General features: G+C 49.6%; 1 protein-coding gene and 1 pseudogene across 3 annotated transcripts in view; one reads left to right on the forward strand and one right to left on the reverse strand.

The window, feature by feature from the left end:
* ADA2 (adenosine deaminase 2) overlaps nucleotides 1-17,806 on the reverse strand; it is a 53,696-nt gene that overhangs the window by 24,243 nt on the left and 11,647 nt on the right. Inside the window, exons 2-4 of one of the 3 annotated variants that reach the window (XM_025400197.1) lie at nucleotides 10,104-10,465; nucleotides 7,821-8,040; nucleotides 2,990-3,200 (exon numbers count right to left, since the gene is read on the reverse strand). In XM_025400197.1, coding sequence (XP_025255982.1) covers nucleotides 2,990-3,200; nucleotides 7,821-8,040; nucleotides 10,104-10,419 — 747 coding nt within the window. In that variant the 5' untranslated portion in view covers nucleotides 10,420-10,465. Of the gene's footprint in view, nucleotides 1-2,989; nucleotides 3,201-7,820; nucleotides 8,041-10,103; nucleotides 10,494-17,806 lie in introns of those variants that run through there. The other 2 variants (XM_025400199.1, XM_025400198.1) reach the window with 2 other exon arrangements.
* Nucleotides 14,412-15,111, forward strand: LOC112632408 (annotated as a pseudogene).

Here is a 17,806-nt window from a genome sequence, read left to right on the forward strand (position 1 = left end):
AAAAAAAAAAAAAAAAAAAAAAAAAAAATCTAAGGAAAAAGGTGGGTCAGTCCAGGATGCCAAGCAAAGGGAGAGCTGAGACACACAAACTGGAATAACTGGAATAACAAGTGGATCAGCTGAGGTCAGGAGCTCAAGACCAACCTGGCCAACATGGTGAAACCCCGTCTATTAAAAATACAAACAATTAGCCAGGCATAAAGGCTGGGCACAGTGGCTCACGCCTGTAATCCCAGCACTTTGGGAGGCCGAGGCGGGCGGATCACAAGGTCGGGAGATCGATACCATCCTGACTAACACAGTAAAACCCCGTCTCTACTAAAAATACAAAAAAAATTAGCCAGGCGTGGTAGCGGGCGCCTGTGGTCCCAGCTACACAGGAGGCTGAGGCAGGTGAATGGGGTGAACCTGGGAGGAGGAGCTTGCAGTGAGCCGAGACCACACCACTGCACTCCAGCCTGGGCAACAGAGTGAGACTCTGTCTCAAAAAAAAAAAAAAATTATCCAGGCATGGTGGTGCACACCTGTAGTCCCAGCTACACGGGAGGCTGAGGCATGAGAATCGCTTGAACCTGGGAGGTGGAGGTTGCAGTGAGCCAAGATCATGCCACTGCACTCCGGTCTGGGCAACAGAGAGAAACTCTGTCAAAAAAATAGAGGAAGAAAGAAAAGAAAAGAGGAGAATTTCCGGATGAAGCGTAAGTGTCTGGTCCGAATGATAACAGCATTCTGACTTTCTTGTTTACACATCTATCCCTTATGAATTTGTTCAGTGTGTGTTGATCCTGCGGTGCCCTATCATGTCTGGGTCTACAAACGATAAACTTCGGAGCCTGTAAATGACTACAGAATATGCTAACAAAACTAAAATACTGCCACCGAGTGGGCCTTTCCACAAGCTTAACAGTCAATCCCCAAGTCATTCGTGTACCCGATCAATATGTAAATGAACGAGCAGACTATCTTGGATACAAGGTGGAGAAGACTCCACCAAAGGTGACTTTCTTCAAGCCACCGAAAACCTTTAACCAGTTCAAACCCTTATAAGCTCACCACACAGAACACCCAGGGATCCTGCCCACTCCCACAAAACCCCATCTCCCTCAGCCCAGCAAAAACATCCTCAGGAAACTTCTCTCCAGTAAACTCACTGAAATAAATCTCTAGCAGTATGTGAGCACCTAGGACTGCTGTCCTCGAAACATCCCTCCCCACCAACATGGAACCTGGGGTCAGTCCATCTCAGAGTACCTAACCTCAGTTATCGTTTGCTTCTGGCCAAAATGCAAGACCCAAAAATCAGATCTTTTTTGATGATGCTCCCTTCTTTTGGACTCTTTCTACTCCTTTCCATTTCACTCTCTCCAAACTTCCTTCCTTAAAATCAAAATATTTTTCTTTTCTTTTCTCTTTTTTTTTTTTTGAGACGGTGTCTCGCTCTGTCATCCAGGCTGAAGAGCAATGGCAGGATCTCTGCTCACTGCAAGCTCCTCCCCCTGGGTTCAGGTGATTCGCCCGCCTCAGTCTCCCGAGTAGCTGGTATTACAGGTCAGCTATTTTTTTTTTTTTTTTTTTTTTGAGACAGAGTCTCACTCTGTTGACCAGGCTGGAGTGCAATGGCGCAATCTCTGCTCACTGCAGCCTCCGCCTCCCAGGTTCAAGTGATTCTCCTGCCTCAGCCTCCCAAGTAGCTAGAACTACAGGCATGCGCCACCACGCCCAGCTAATTTTTGTATTTTTATTAGAGACAGGGCTTCACCATGTTGGCCAGGATGGTCTCGATCTCTTGACCTCGTGATCCACCTGCCTCGGCCTCCCAAAGTGCTGAGATTACAGGCGTGAGCCACCTTGCCCAGCCACCAGTTAATTTTTGTATTTTTAGTAGAGATGGAATTTCGCCATGTTGGCCAGGCTGGTTTCAAACTCCTGGCCTCAAGTGATCCACCAGCCTTAGCCTCCCAAAGTGCTGGGATTACAGGCGTGAGCCAATGCGCCTGGCCTCCCCTCTCTTTTAACCTCTCCACACTTCTTCCTTCTGGGTGCAAAATAAGTCTCTCCATCCTAAAAAGAAACCTGTGGCCCCTGTGGTTCCTTCCAGTTATCTCAATGTTCTTTCTCTCAAATCACAGTCAGAGCCTTTAATCAGCCAAACCTGGCTCCAATTCATCACCTGTATTTCATTTTTCTTTCTTTCTTTCTTTTTTTTTTTTTTTTTTTGAGACAGAGTCTCACTCTGTTACCCAGGCTGGAGTGCAGTGGCGCAATCTTGGCTCACTGCAATCTCTGCTTCCCAGGTTCAAGCGATTCTCCTGCCTCAGCCTCCTGAGTACCTGGGACTACAGGTTCCTGCTACCACACCCGGCTAATTTTTTGTATTTTTAGTAGAGATGGGGTTTCACCATGTTGGCCAGGCTGGTCTCGAACTCCTAACCTTGTGATCTGCCTGCCTCAGCCTCCCAAAGTGCTGGGATTACAGGTGTGAGCCACCACGCCCAGCCGTGTATTTCATTTTTCTACTCCCAGAAATGGGGTTTCTCTTCTCAGCATGTTACTGAAACTGCTCAAAGGTGACCTTGTAATTTTCAAATCTCATGGGTGATTATCCATCTGCATGTTTCTTGCCCTCACCCTGCCATGTGGCTCCCTTTATTTTTGAAACCCCTTCTTTTGGCCCCTAAGATGGCTCTATCCCAGTTCTCCTCCTTCTCAGCTCGTGTCACAAGGCCCTGGGTATCACGGCAGAGGGGAGAATGGGGAACCATGAGAAACAGGGGGCAAAGGGCAACGCGGGATGTGTTCCCGGTTTTGCTGGAGACTGCCCAGTCCATTTCAGGTCTCCTTGCTCATGGTGGCCCCTGGAAAGGCACATGACCCCCTGCACCAGAGACCTGGGTGGTCAATTCATGAGCATTCAGTCTTCTACCAGCTAAGATCTGAGTCAGGCCAGAGCAAAGGAGGTGGGAGGAGCGGAGAGGAGAGCTGGGCTCACCGGCAGCAGCCTGGCTCTGATCTCCATGTAGAGCACGTTGTCCTCGTAGAACTCCTGCATGCTCCGGAAGACATAGTCTCTGAACACTGGTGCGTAACGGATGAGACCAGAGATGGTGAAGAAGATGGTTTGAAATCTCGACCAGACAACATTTTGGTTTGTGTAAATCACCTCCGGGTGCTGGGTCACCAGAGTGAAATTCCTCAACAAGCTGTCCAAGACACAAAGTGGGGAGTGGTGGAGGCATGATCCAGGGCACTGCCCCCAGGCACCCATAGGACTGCTACCCACCTTGCATATGCCAGCTAGCAGCACACCAGGATGCACCCTAGAGTGGAGATAAGGAAGGGACAGGCCGGGCGCGGTGGCTCAAGCCTGTAATCCCAGCACTTTGGGAGGCCGAGACGGGCGGATCACGAGGTCAGGAGATCGAGACCATCCTGGCTAACATGGTGAAACCCCGTCTCTACTAAAAAATACAAAAATATTAGCCGGGCGCGGTGGTGGGCGCCTGTAGTCCCAGCTACTCGGGAGGCTCAGGCGGAGAATCGCGTAAACCCGGGAGGCAGAGCTTGCAGTGAGCTGAGATCCGGCAACTGCACTCCAGCCTGGGCGACAGAGCAAGACTGCGTCTCAAAAAAAAAAAAAGAAAGGGGCAAAGGGGACCATTCCCAGGCTCTCCCATATAAGCGTGGGTCCTGTGGCCAGGCAGCCCACTGCCTGCTTAAACCCTAACCCCAGCCCCAGGAGACTGCTCGAGAGGAAAGCTCAGCAGCTAGGCTCTCCTGGCTCCTGTCCTCCCTCTGTATGCTTGGCCAATCTGATCCCACTGTACTTTCTAGACCAAAAAGCTCTCTCTCTCTCTCTCTCTCTCTCTCTCTCTCTCTCTCTCTCTTTTTCCTATACCCACTGACAGGAAAATAGACCAAACTCTTTTTGGGGGATGTTATGGACTAAATTGTATCCCCAAGCCCCCAAATTAAAATGTTGAAGCCCTAGCCCTCATTTGGAGAAGGGAATTTTAAAGAGATGATTAAGATTAAATGAGGTTATGGCTGGGCTTGGTGACTCTCACCTGTAATCCCAGCACTTTGGGAGGCCGAGGCGGATGGATTATTTGAGGTTAAGAGTTCAGGACTAGCCTGGCGAACATGGTGAAACCCCATCTCTACTAAAAATACAAAAAATTAGCCAGGCGTGGGCCGGGCACAGTGGCTCACGCCTGTAATCCCAGCACTTTGGGAGGCCGAGGCGGGCGGATCACAAGGTCAGGAGATCAAGACCATCCTGGCTAACACGGTGAAATCCCCTCTCTACTAAAAATACAAAAAATTAGCCGGGCGTGGTGGCGGGCGCCTGTAGTCCTAGCTACTTGGGAGGCTGAGGCAGGAGAATGACCAGAACCTGGGAGGCAGAGCTTACAGTGAGCCGAGATCGCGCCTGGGTGACAGAGTGAGACTCTGTCTCAAAAAAAAAAAAAAGATTAAATGAGGTTGTAAGGATGGGGCTCCAATTCTAATAGGATGGGTGTCCTCGTAAGAAGAGGAGGCCGGGCACGGTGGCTCATGTCTGTAATCCCAGCACTTTGGGAGGCCGAGATGGGTGGATCATTTCAGGTCAGGAGTTCGAGATCAGCCTGGCCAACATAGTGAAAACCTGTCTCTACTAAAATACAAAAATTAGCCAGGCGTGGTGGTTCGTGCCTGTAATCCCAGTTACTAGGGAGGCAAGAGAATCGCTTGAACCCTGGAAGTGGAGGTTGCAGTGAGCTGAGATCACACCACTGCACTCCAGCCTGGGCGACACAGTGAGACTCATCTCAAGATAAAAAAGAAGAAGAAGAGACAGCAGGAGTGCACACACAGAGGAAAGGCCATGTGAGGACACAGCCAGAGGCAGCCTTCCGCACGCCAAGGAGAGAGGTCTCAGGAGGAACCCACCCTGCCCTGGCACCTTGATGTTGGACTTCCAGCCTCCAGAACCATGAGAAAATCAATTCCTTTTTCTTTTTTTTTTTGAAACAGGGTCTCAGGCTGGAGTGCAGTGTCACAATCACAGCTCACTGTAGCCTCAATCTCCCAGGCTCAAGCAATCCTCTTATGTCAGCCTCATGGGGTAGCTGAGACTATAGGTGTGCACCACCACATCTGGTGGATTTTTTATTTTTTGTTGAGATGAGGGTCTCACTATGTTGCCCAGACTGGTCTGTCTGCCTTCCTTCCTTCCTTCCTTCTTTCCTTCCTTCCTTCCTTTCTTGTCTTGCTCTGTCACCCAGGCTGGAGTGCAGTGGCACGATCTTGGCTCGCTGCAACCTCCACCTCCCAGGTTCAAGAGATCCTCCTGCCTCGGCTTCCCAAGTAGCTGGGATTACAGGTGCCTGCCAGCATGCATGGCTAATTTTTTTTTTGTATTTTTAGTAGAGACAGGGTTTCACCAGGTTGGCCAGGCTGGTTTTGAACTCCTGAATCACCCACCTCGGTCTCCCAAAGTGTTAGGATTACAAGCGTGAGCCACCGCGCCTGGCCACCAGGCTGGTCTTGAACCCCTGGGTGCAAGTGATCCTCCCACCTCAGCCTCCTGAAGTGCTAGGGTTACAGGCATGACCCAGTGTGCCCAGCTTGAGAAAATCAATTCCTGTTGTTTAAGCGCCCCAGCCTGGGGTATTCTGTTATGGCAGCTCAAGCAGGTTAATGAAGGGAGTGGAATGGAAATAACTCGAATCAGCACCCAGGTGTGTATCCCGGATTGGCCATTTACCAGCTGTGTGTCCTTGCATAAACTAGTTAATCTTGCTGAGCTTCATGTTTCTCATTTCATAGAGGGAAATAACCTCAGAGAAACACTCTGTAGACATCTGTGTGACCAAACTAATTGTCACTTATAATATTACTATACAAGGCCAGGCACAATGGCTCATGCCTGTAGTCCTAGCACTTTGGGAGGCCAAGGCGACAGGATGGCTTGAGCCCCAGAGTTCAAGACCAGTCTGGGCAACATGGCAACATCCCATCTCTACAAAAAATACAAAAATTAGCTGGGCGTGATGGTGCATACCTCTAGCGTGCTGACACACAGGAGGATTGCTTCAGCCTGGGAGGTTGAGTCTGCAGTGAGCCAAGATTGTGCCACTGCACTCCAGCCTAGATGGTAGAATGAGACCCTGTCTTAAATAGTAATACTAATAATAATAATACTATACAAGTCTGTTAGGAAGTTGCTCCAACAGGTTTTCAAGAAGATTTACCTTCCAGCTAGATTGTCATCACTTCAGAGCTAGGAACTTTTATTCTCTCTGGTTTTATTGAGCATCAGACAAATCTCATTTGCTACAGCAACAGTGTTGCTGGCCAGGCGCGGTCACTCACGCCTGTAATCCCAGCACTTTCGGAGGCCGAGATGCACAGATCACCTGAGGTCAGGAGTTCAAGACCAGCCTGGCCAACATGGTGAAACCCTGTTTCTACTAAAAATACAAAGGCGTGGTGGCACATGTCTGTAACCCCAGCTACTCAGAAGGCTGAGGCAGGAAAATCGCTTGAACCCACCAGACAGAGGCTGCCGTGAGCCAAGATTGTGCCACTGCACTCCAGCCTGGGTGATAGAGCAAAACCATGTCTCAAATAATAATAATAATAATGGCTGGGCGTGGTGGCTCACGCCTGTAATCCCAGCACTTTGGGAGGCCAAGATGGGCAGATCACGAGGTCAGGAGATCAAGACCATCCTGGCTAACACGGTGAAACCCCGTCTCTACTAAAAATACAAAAACTAGCCGGGCACGGTGGTGGGTACCTGTAGTCCGAGCTACTCGGGAGGCTGAGGCAGGAGAATGGTGTGAACCTGGGAGGCGGAGCTTGCAGTGAGTGGAGATTGCATCACTGCACTCCAGCCTGGGTGACAGAGCGAGACCATCTCAAAAAAACAAACAAACAAACAAACAATAATAATAATAACAACAGCCGGGCGCGGTGGCTCAAGCCTGTAATCCCAGCACTTTGGGAGGCCGAGACGGACGGATCACGAGGTCAGGAGATCGAGACCATCCTGGTTAATATGGTGAAACCCCATCTCTACTAAAAAGTACAAAAAAACTAGCCGGGCAAGGTGGCGGGCGCCTGTAGTCCCAGCTACTCGGGAGGCTGAGGCAGGAGAATGGCGTGAACCCGGGAGGCGGAGCTTGTAGTGAGCTGAGATCCGGCCACTGCACTCCAGCCTGGGCGACAGAGCGAGACTCCATCTCAAAAAAAAAATAATAATAATAATAATAATAACAACAAACAAAAATAGTGTTGCTGATAATGCTTTTTGTAGATTTTAAATGCACCAGAAAACTACTATGGATAGAAAAGGTGTTGAATGCTTTTGTGGGGCAGAGTATCCGGTAAGGTTAAAAGAAAAAGGTGCTCATGTTTTTTTTTTCTTTCTTTTTTTCTTTTTGAGATAGGGTTTTATTTTGTCACTCAGGCTGGAGTGCAGTGGCTCCATCTCAGTTCACTGCGGCCTCAACCTCCTGGGTTCAAGTGATCCTCCTGCCCCAGCCTCCCAAGTAACTGGGACCACAGGCACAGCACCACGCCCAGCTAATTTTTTGTATTTTTGGTAAAGATGGGGTTTCACCATGTTGCCCAGACTGGCAACTCCTGGGCTCAAGTGATCCACTCGCCTTGGCCTCACAAGGTGCTGGGATTACAGATGTGAGCCACCACGCTCAGCCTTGCCTCATGCTTTTTTAAAGCCAGATTTTTCTCTATAGGTTTGTACCAAGGGAGACACCTACCCACTGCCACCCCATGACAGACCTGGGACATGTGCTTGCTGAACTAATACTCACCTGTCGTCAAACTCAGTGATGTTCTGCACCCGCTTCCGATAATCCTCCAGCAGGATCCACTTGGAACATTTTTCTGATGTACGGGGAGTTGGGTGAGCAAATCTAAACTGCATGATCCCCTTCGAGGTGAAACAGATGTGGCAGTGAGGCCTGTAGGTGACATTCCTCACCAGCCAGTCCATAGTCACGATGCCAGTGTCATGGAGGTGCAAGGCAGCCCCTGGAGAGGGAAGAAGAATAGTGGAGACAAAGGGGTGAAGTCCCATGTCAGGGCTCTGGGGCTTGGGGACAAAGGGGTGAAGTCCCATCCCAGGACTCTGGGGCTTGGGGACAAAGGGGTGAAGTCCCATCCCAGGACTCTGGGGCTTGGGGACAGTGTGGATCACAAGAAGACGTGCGAGCAGAAGGATTTCTGTCCGGACATGTTTCTCAGAACTTGTCTAAGGCTCCAGTTTAAGGATGGGGCTTCCATGTCTCACTAATCAGGAGCCAGGGGTGATCTCGTCCGAGAGGGGCAGCAGAGGAGAGTGAGAGGGCATCAGGTTTGGAACCACAGAACTGAGGTTCAACTCGGGGCTCCACTGGCTTCTAGTTCTCCACTGGGAGCCCAAGCCTTTCAATGAGGCCACCCAACACTTCATGACGGGATACACTGGGATGAGCCCCAGGGCCGCAGTCCTGTTCACACACTTGTCCTCCATCCTCTCATCCTGCCCCTCAACTCCTCTCCCACTGGCTTTTCATCCCCTGGGCTGAGCCCGTGTCTGTACAGCTTCTGGCCTGCGGGCTTTGCCAGTTGAGTCCCCATGCTTGTCCTCCCGACCAGACACCAGCTGTGTCCCTTGCTCCCCCAGGCACAGGGCATGCTGTCCCTCTGCCCTTCTTGTGCCCATCCAGCCCCTGGCCCTGACACGAGCCCCTAGACAGCTGTCCCGGCTGCATGAGCTATAGTGTGTCACCCTCTTATGCCTCCCAGCAACTGGGGATGCTACTTTACTGACCTCATGATTATTATTATTTTTTAATATCTATTTATAACATGAAAAGAAAAAAAAAACAGCTGGGCACGGTGGCTCGCTCCTGTAACCCCAGCACTTTGGGAGGCTGAGGCAGGCAGATCACGAGGTCAGGAGTTCGAGACCAGCCTGGCTTACATGGTGAAACCCCATCTCTACTAAAAATACAAAAATTAGCCGGGCGTGGTGGCAGGTGCCTGTAATCCCAGCTACTCGGGAGGCTGAGGCGGGAGAATCGCTTGAATCTGGAAGGAGGATGTTGCAGTGAACCGAGATCGCGCCACTGCACTCCAGCCTGGGCGACAGAACAAGACTCTGTCTCAAAACAAAAACAAAAACAAAACAACAACAACAAAACAGGTGTTGAAAAGTCTTTGTAAACTGCAAGCTGCTATTATTTTTACATTTTAAATTAACGTTTTTGGCCGGGCGCAGTGGCTCACACCTGAGGCCGAGGCGGGTGGATTGCCTGAGCTCAGGAGTTTGAGACCAGCCTGGCCAACATGGTGAAACCCCGTCTCTACTAAAAGTACAAAAATCACCTAGGTGTGATGGTGCATGCCTGTAATCCCAGCTACTCAGGAGGCTGAGGCAGGAGAATCACATGAACCCAAGAGGCAGAGGTTGCAGTGAGCCAAGATAGCACCAGGGCATTCCAGCCTGGGCGACACAGTGAGACTCTGTCTCAAAAAAAAAAATTTTAATAAAAAAAAATAACATTTTCTGGGGGACAGGGTCTCGCTCTGTCGTCCAGACTGGAATGCAGTGATGCCATCATAGGTCCCTGTAAACTCCACCTGGGCTCAAGCGATGCTCTCCACTCAGCCTCCAGAGTAGCTCGGATTACAGGTGCACCACCGCTCCTGGCTATTTAAATGTGCAGGATGCTGATTATTTCATGTTTCATGGAGGTGTGTTTATACTACTCCAGGATGCTCTATCGTATTGTATCCTATGCGGTAGCTTAGCCCCTGGGAAAACTATGAAGGGAATAGCAAAGTCTCAGGGTTGGATGCTTTTCCAACTTTTCCAGGGAAGACCAGGAATATTCAGGCCAATCATGACTGTCTGCGAGTCCCCCAGGAAGCAGGGGTTCTGGTTTCCAACACCCTTTTCCTAGTCTACCTGAAAGGACAGAGGAGCAGAGCAGCCGAGTGAGGCTTTCTCTGCTCCACCTAGAATAGCAACAGCCGCAAGCACAGTAGTAGCCCCAAGATGAGTCCCTCTACCTTCCCAGCACCCCAAGCCACCCCTTTCCAAACCTTACCTTTTGGCATCATCCTTAGAATATTAAACACTTGACTTCTCTCAATGAGATGCTTAGCCTGGAAAAAGTGCATGCTGGGTGGGAATATCAGGGTCTTCATGGCCTCCTTCATCTCAGCGATTTTGAGCGTCATGAGCCTCTCGTTGGCCTGCTCCTCCTTGGTGGTCAGCACCAGCGGCCCCCCCAGCCGCATCATTTTTTCTTTCAACAACAGATGCGCCTCATCTATGGATAGAGCTGAGCGGAAGAAAGACATTGCCACAGCCAACAGCAAGAAGCGCAGGGCTGGCCACTCAGATGGGCCATCCACCAACATCGGGATGCCTGGACGACGAAATGGCTCCAATGGAGACTCCACGGGACTGCAAAGGAGGGGAGGGGAGTGAAAACCTACAGATTTAAGGGTCGAACTCTGATCTTCCTTTTCTCGCCCAGCTCTCAGATTACTAGAAGGCAGGATATTGAAGGATTCTTCTTCCAGACCCCAGAGAAAAGACCTACCAGTACAGACAGGTAGGGGTTTCTCAATTTTTTTTTTTTTTTGAGATGGAGTTTCACTCTGCTGCCCAGGCTGGAGTGCGGTGGTGTGATCTTGGCTCACTGCAAGCTGCGCCTCCCGGGTTCACGCCATTCTCCTGCCTCAGCCTCCTGAAAAGCTAGGACTATAGGCGCCCGCCACCATGCCAGGCTAATTTTTTGCATTTTTAGTAGAGACGGGGTTTCACCATATTCACCAGGATGGTCACAATCTCCTGACCTCATGATCCACCTGCCTTGGCCTCCCAAAGTGCTGGGATTACAGGCATTAGCCACTGCGCCTGGCCATTTTTTGTTTTTTGAGATGGAGTTTCACTCTTGTTGCCCAGGCTGGAGTGCAATGGCATGATCTTGGCTCACTGCAACCTCTGCCTCCCAGGTTCAAGTGCTTCTCCTGCCTCAGCCTCCCAAATAGCTGGGATTACAGGCATGCACCACCATGCCCGGCTAATTTTGTATTTTTAGTAGGGACGGGGTTTCTCCATGTTGGTCAGGCTGGTCTCGAACTCCTGACCTCAGGTGATCCGCCAGCCTCAGCCTCCCAAAGTGCTGGGATTACAGGCATGAGCCACCGTGCCCGGCAAGTTTTCCCAAATTAAAGGTCACCATGAGGCCTTCTGATACTGGAGCTTTAAGGTCAAACAAGCCCTGGCTCATGCATAAAGACACCGCAATCTGATTTTTACTGGTTCACTTTTATTTCATTTTATGGTAGTTATTTAAAAAAATTTTTCTTTTTTAAAACAGAGTCTCGTTCTGTTGCCCAGGCTGGACTGCAGTGACGTGATCTTGGCTCTCTGCAACCTCCGCCTCCAGGGTTTAAGCGATTCTCGTACCTCAGCCTCCCAAGTGACTGGGACTACAGGCATGTGCCACCACGCCCGGCTAATTTTTGTATTTTTAGTAGAGCCCATATTGGCCAGGCTGGTCTTGCGCTCCTAGCCTCAACTGATCTGCTCATCTCAGCCTCCCAATGTGCTAGGACTACAGGCATGAGCCACCGTGCCCGGCCAGTGTTTCACTTTTAAATATAACCAGCATGCCTGTGGTCCTAGCTATTCAGGAGGCTGAAGCGGGAGCATCGCTTGAGCTCAGTACTTTGAGGCTGCAGCGAGCTTCGATCTCACCACTGCACTCCAGCCTTGGCAACAGATCAAGACATTGTCTTTAAAAAAAAAATTTTTTTATTAAAAAATAAAAATACTGCTGGGTGCGGTGGCTCATGCCTGTAATCCCAGCACTTTGGGAGGCTGAGGCGGGTGGATCACGAGGTCAGGAGTTTGAGACCAGCCTGGCCAATATGGTGAAAACCCGTCTCTACTAAAAATACAAAAATTAGCTGGGCATGGTGATGCGTGCCTGTAGTCCCAGCTGCTTGGGAGGCTGAGGCAGGAGAATCGCTTGAATTGCTTGGGAGGCAGAGGTTAGAGTAAGCTGAGATCGCCCCACTGCACTCCAGCCTGGGTGACAGAACAAGACTCAATGTCAAAAAAATAAATTAATTAATTAATTAAAAATAAGACCAGGTGCTGGCACAGCAGGTGGATTGCTTAAGCCCAGGGGTTCAAGACCATTCTCAGCAACATGTTGAAACTCCATCTCTACAAAAGATACAAAAATTAGCTGGGCATAGTGGTGCGCACCTGTAGTCCCAGCTACTGGGGAGGCTGATGTGGGAAGTTCACCTGAGCCTGGGAGATCGACGATGCAATGAGCCAAGATTGCGCCACTGCAATCCAACCTGGGTAACATAGTGATATCCTCTGCAATAAATAAATGAATTGGCCAGGCGCGGTGGCTCACTCCTGTAATCCCAGCACTTTGAGAGGCCAAGGCGAGTGGATCACGAGGTCAAGAGATCGAGACCATCCTGGCCAACATGGTGAAACCCCGTCTCTACTGAAAATACAAAAATTAGCCGGGCATGGTGGCGGGTGCCTGTAGTCCCAGCTACTTGGGAGGCTGAGGCAGGAGAAGTGCTTGAATCCAGGACGCAGAGCTTGCAGTGAGCTGAGATCGCGCCACTGTACTCCAGCCTGCCAACAGAGTGAGACTCTGTCTCAAAAAAAAGAAAATTAATTAATTAATTAATTAAATAGCAAAGAAACAATTAACAGAATGAAGAGACAACCTATCTTTTTCTTTTCTTTTCTTTTCTTTTCCTTTTTTGTGGGGGGACAGAGTTTCACACTTGTCACCCAGGCTGGAGTACAGTGGTGTGATCTCGGCTCACCATAACCTCCCCCTCCCAGGTTCAAGTGATTCTCCTGCCTCAGCCTCCTGAGTAGCCTCAGACTCCTAAAGTACTGTCATTACTGACATGAGCCACTGTGCCCAGCCTTTTCTTGGCTCACTGCAACCTCCGTCTCCTGGGTCCAAGCAATTCTTCTGCCTGAGCCTCCCAAGTAGCTGGGACTACAGGCATGTGCCACCAGGCCCAGCTAATTTTTTTGTATTTTTAGTAGAGACGGAGTTTCACCATGTTGGGCAGGCTGGTCTTGAACTCCTGACCTCAGGTGATCCACCTGCCTCGGCCTCCCAAAGTGCTGGGATTACAGGCGTGAGCCACCATGCCCAGCCAATCTCTTGAATAGGAGAAAATATTTAAAAATTAGTTATCTGATGAGGAGCTAATATCCAGACTATATAAGGAAATCAAACAACTCAACAAGAAAAGAACAAATTATCTCACTTAAAAAATGGCCAAAGACATACAAAATGGCCAATAGGTCTATGAATAAATGCCCCCACTTTTTTCTCTGCTTTGCTTTCTTTCTTTTTTTTTTTTCCTGGAGACAGGGTCTTACTCTGTTGCCCAGGCTGGAGTGCAGTAGTGTGAGTCCACCTGGTTGGCGTTCACAGCTCACAGCAGCCACGACCCCCCGGTTTCAAGGAATCCTCCTACCCTGGCCTCCTAAGTGTGGTACCGCTACACCCGGCTAATTTTTTTTTTTTTTCTTTTCTGTAGAGACAGGCTCTCACTATGCTGCTGTAGCTGGTCTCAAACTCCTGGGCTCAAGCGATCCTCCTGCCTCTACCTCCTGACATTCTGGGATTACAGGTCTGAGCCACCAGGCCCAGCCAACATTTTTTCTAATCATTGGGGAAATGCAAATCAAAACTACAATGAGATCATCTCAACCCATCTCAAAAAATGGCTATTACTTAAAAGACAAAAAATAACAGATGCTGGTGAAGATGTAGAGAAAAGGAGGTCCTATACACCACTGGTGGGAGCGTAAACTAGTACAGCCACTATGGAAGACAGTATGGATATTTCTCAAAAAACTAAAAATAGAACTACCATACAGTCAGCCGGGCATGGTGGCTCACACCTGTAATCCCAGCACTTTGGAAGGCTGAGGTGGGTGGATCACCCAAGGTCAGGAGTTCGAGACCAGCCTGACCAACAAGGTGAAACCCCGTCTCTACTAAAAATACAAAAAAGTAGCCATGCATGGTGGCCGGCACCTGTAGTCCCAGCTACACGGGAGGCTGAGGCAGGAGAATTGCTTGAACCTGGGAGGCAGAGGTTGCAGTAAGCTGAAATCGCGCCACTGTACTCCAGCCTGGGCTGGACAGAGCAAGACTCTGTCTCAAAAAAAAAAAAGAAAAAAGAACTACCATACGATCCAGCAATCCCATTACTGGGTATCTATCCAAAGGAAAGGAAATCAGTATGTCAAAGGGATACCTGTACTCGGATGTTTATTGCAGCACTATTCACAATAGCAAAGATATGGAAACAACTCAAGTGTCCACCAACAGATAATGGAAAAAGAAAACGTGGCAAGTCCATCTGCCAAAGCACCGGGGAGTGTCGTGGAGGCCTACGAGCCGGTCCAAAAAGGACTCCTAAAGCCGAAAGGCGTCACAGAGCTCAGAGTGACCAAGTGGAAGAAGAAAAAGCAGGACAAAGCGAATCTCCTGGAAGCAATGGGAGTGAGCACAAAGAACAAGGAGGAGAAGCGGCACGGCCTGGACAAGCGGACCCTGGCCCGGGTGGCCTTTGAGAAAATGCAGGAGAAGCGGCAACAGAAAGGATCCTCAAGAAAGCATCCAGGCCAAGTGCGGTTGCTCACATCTGTAATCCCAGCACTTCAGGAGGCCAAGGCAGGCAGATCACCTGGGGTCAGGAGTTCAAGACCAGTCTGTCCAACATGGTGAAACCCCGTCTCTACTAAAAATGCAAAAATTTAGCTGGGCGTGGTGGCGTGTGCCTGTAATTCCAGCTACTCAGGAGGCTGAGGCAGGAGAATCACTTGAATCCAGGAGGCAGAGATTGCAGTGAGCCAAGATTGTTCCATTGCACTCCAGCCTGAGCAACAAGAGCGAAACTCCGTCTCAAGAAAGAAGGAAGGGAGGGAGGGAGGGAGGGAAGGAAGGAAGGAAGGATCCAAAACCCGCAAGCCAGCAGACACCTGGACACACTCACGGAGCGTTACATTCCTGAGTCAGCTGGACGAAGTAGCCGCCTGCCCCCAGTAGAGAGCAGCATCGAGGGCTGGCAAAAGGCCACGCTGGGGTTGTGTGTGTTTTCCTTTGGTATATTCTAGAAACATGGCTTCACACACACCCTCGCATCTTCTGCTACAAACTACTTTTCGAAGCTGAGTACCCTCATTCTGGAACTTGATTAAAGTAAAATTGTCCTTGTACTCAGTTTAGGTTTCTTGGCAACATATAGAAGATACACCCTTTTAGTTCGGATGGAAAGTTTCTAAGTTTATTCGGAGGTAAAGCCCATTTCTGTGTATGTACCATGTAAAAATGTTTTTATCCCTGAGTTGCCTCTAACGCTGTGAGGCCAGCCAGCTGTCTTCTCCTGGATGACATGGACTCCAGAGGATAAGGAGCTAATGCCAGGGTGGCCTGCAGTATGCAGAGCCCCACAGGACCCAGTGTGGGTGCCCCTCCAAGCTTCCTCTAGCTTGGGGCCTATGCTGTTCCTGCAGGCCCCAGGGAAGCCACTTGCAACTCTGTGGCCTTCAGACTTCCTCCTCAGCCACCTGGCCACTGAGACAGCACAGCCTGGGTGGCAGAACAGCCACCTAAGGCAAGAATGGAACGGACACACCTTGTTCCTTTCTGAGCCCATTCCCCAAAACCCTCCTTCCAGGTACTTCTAATGGGTATTCCCATGGCAGACATTGCTAATGGATCACAGCATTCTTTGAAATGGAGCCCAGATACAGCCTGTCTCTCAATCCTCAGCTGGGGTCTCCTAGCGGCCTCTTGTATTTATTCAGAGTTGATACATCACACGGAGCCTGTTTGGCATTCGTACCCTAAGGAGGCCTCAGGGGTGACAGGACCAGGGCAGAGTCCCCGTACAAACAGACGCGGGTGCAGTCAAATGGGAGGGCCCAGGCATCCGTCTTGGAGGGTTGGAATTTTGTAGGGCCTGTGTGTCCCGGTTGAGGATCAAACTGCATATGCTATTGGGAGAAACGATCTCTGTTGACATACATATTGAAAGAATAACGAAGGCAGAAGAGAAAAACCAAGTGTGGAATTTGGGATTCTCCCGTGTAAATTACACAATAAAGCAAAAGCCAGTGTTTTAAAAAAAAGAAAGAAAATGTGGCATATATACACAATGGAATACTACTCAGCCGTTAAAAATGAAATCACGTCATTTCCACCAACATGCACGGAACTAAAAGACATAATGTTAAATGAAATAAGCCAGACACAGAAGGACAAACACCGTATGTTCCCACTCATATGTGAGAGCTAAGAAAGTTGATCCCATAGACATAGAGAATAGAAAGATAGACACCGGAGACTATGAAGGGTTGAGGTAGATGCAGGGGATGAAGAGAAGTTGGTTATGGGTACAAATAGACAGGAACTTCAAGAGGCCGAGGCAGGAGGATCACTTGAGCCTAGAAGTTGAAGACTGGCCTGGGCAACGAAGCAAGACCCCATCTCTACAAAAACTTTAAAAATTATCGGCCAGGCGCAGTGGCTCACACCTGTAATCCCAGCACTTTGGGAGGCCGAGGCAGGCAGATCACGAGGTCAGGAGTTCAAGACCAGCCTGACCAACATGGTGAAACCCCGTCTCTACTAAAAATACAAAAATTAGCCAGGCGTAGTGGCGTGAACCTGTAATCCCAGCAACTCAGGAGGCTGAGGCAGGAGAATCGCTTGAACTCGGGAGGCAGAGGTTGCAGTGAGCTGAGATCACACCACTGCACTCCAACCTGGGTGAAAAGGCGAGACTTCATCTCAAAATAAATAAATAAATAAATAAATAAAATAATAATAATAAAAATTATCCATGTGTGGTGGTGCACACCTGTACTCCCAGCTACTCAGCAGGCTGAGGTGGGAGGATCGCTTGAGTCTGGGAGGTCAAGGCTGCAGTAAGCGGTGGTGGTGCCATTGCACTCCTGCCTGGGTGACAGAGTGAGACCTATCTGCCCCACTGCCAGGAAAAAACAAAAACAAAAACCTACAGTTAGATAGAAGAAATAACTTCGAATGTTTTGTAGTAGACTAGGGTGACTATACTTAGTGACAATATTACGTATATTTCAAAGTAACTAAGACCGGGCGTGGTGGCTCATGCCTGCAATCCCAGCACTTTGGGAGGCCGAGGCAGATGGATCACGAGGTCAGGAGTTCAAGACCAGCCTGGCCAACATGGAGAAACCCTGTCTCTACTAAAAACACAAAAACTAGCCAGGCATAGTGGCGTGTGCCTGTAATCCCAGCTACTCGGGAGGCTGAGGCAGGAGACTTGCTTGAACACAGGAGGCAGAGGTTGCAGTGAGCCAGGATTGCGCCACTGTGCTCCAGCCTGGCAACAGAGTGAGACTCCATCTCAAAACAACACAAAACAAACAAACAAACCAACAAAATATATATATAGGCTGGGCGTGGTGGCTCAAGCCTGTAATCCCAGCACTTTGGGAGGCCAAAATGGGCGGATCATGAGGTCAGGAGATCGAGACCATCCTGGCTAACACGGTGAAACCCCGTCTGTACTAAAAATACAAAAAATTAGCCGGGCATGGTGGCGGGTGCCTGTAGTCCCAGCTACTCGGGAGGCTGAGGCAGGAGAATGGCGTGAACCCAGGAGGTGGAGCTTGCAGTGAGCTGAGATCCGGCCACTGCACTCCAGCCTGGGCGACAGAGCGAGACTCCATCTCAAAAAA

Source organism: Theropithecus gelada, chromosome 10, assembly GCF_003255815.1.
Source record: "Theropithecus gelada isolate Dixy chromosome 10, Tgel_1.0, whole genome shotgun sequence".
In the NCBI taxonomy this organism is placed as follows: Eukaryota; Metazoa; Chordata; class Mammalia; order Primates; family Cercopithecidae; genus Theropithecus; species Theropithecus gelada.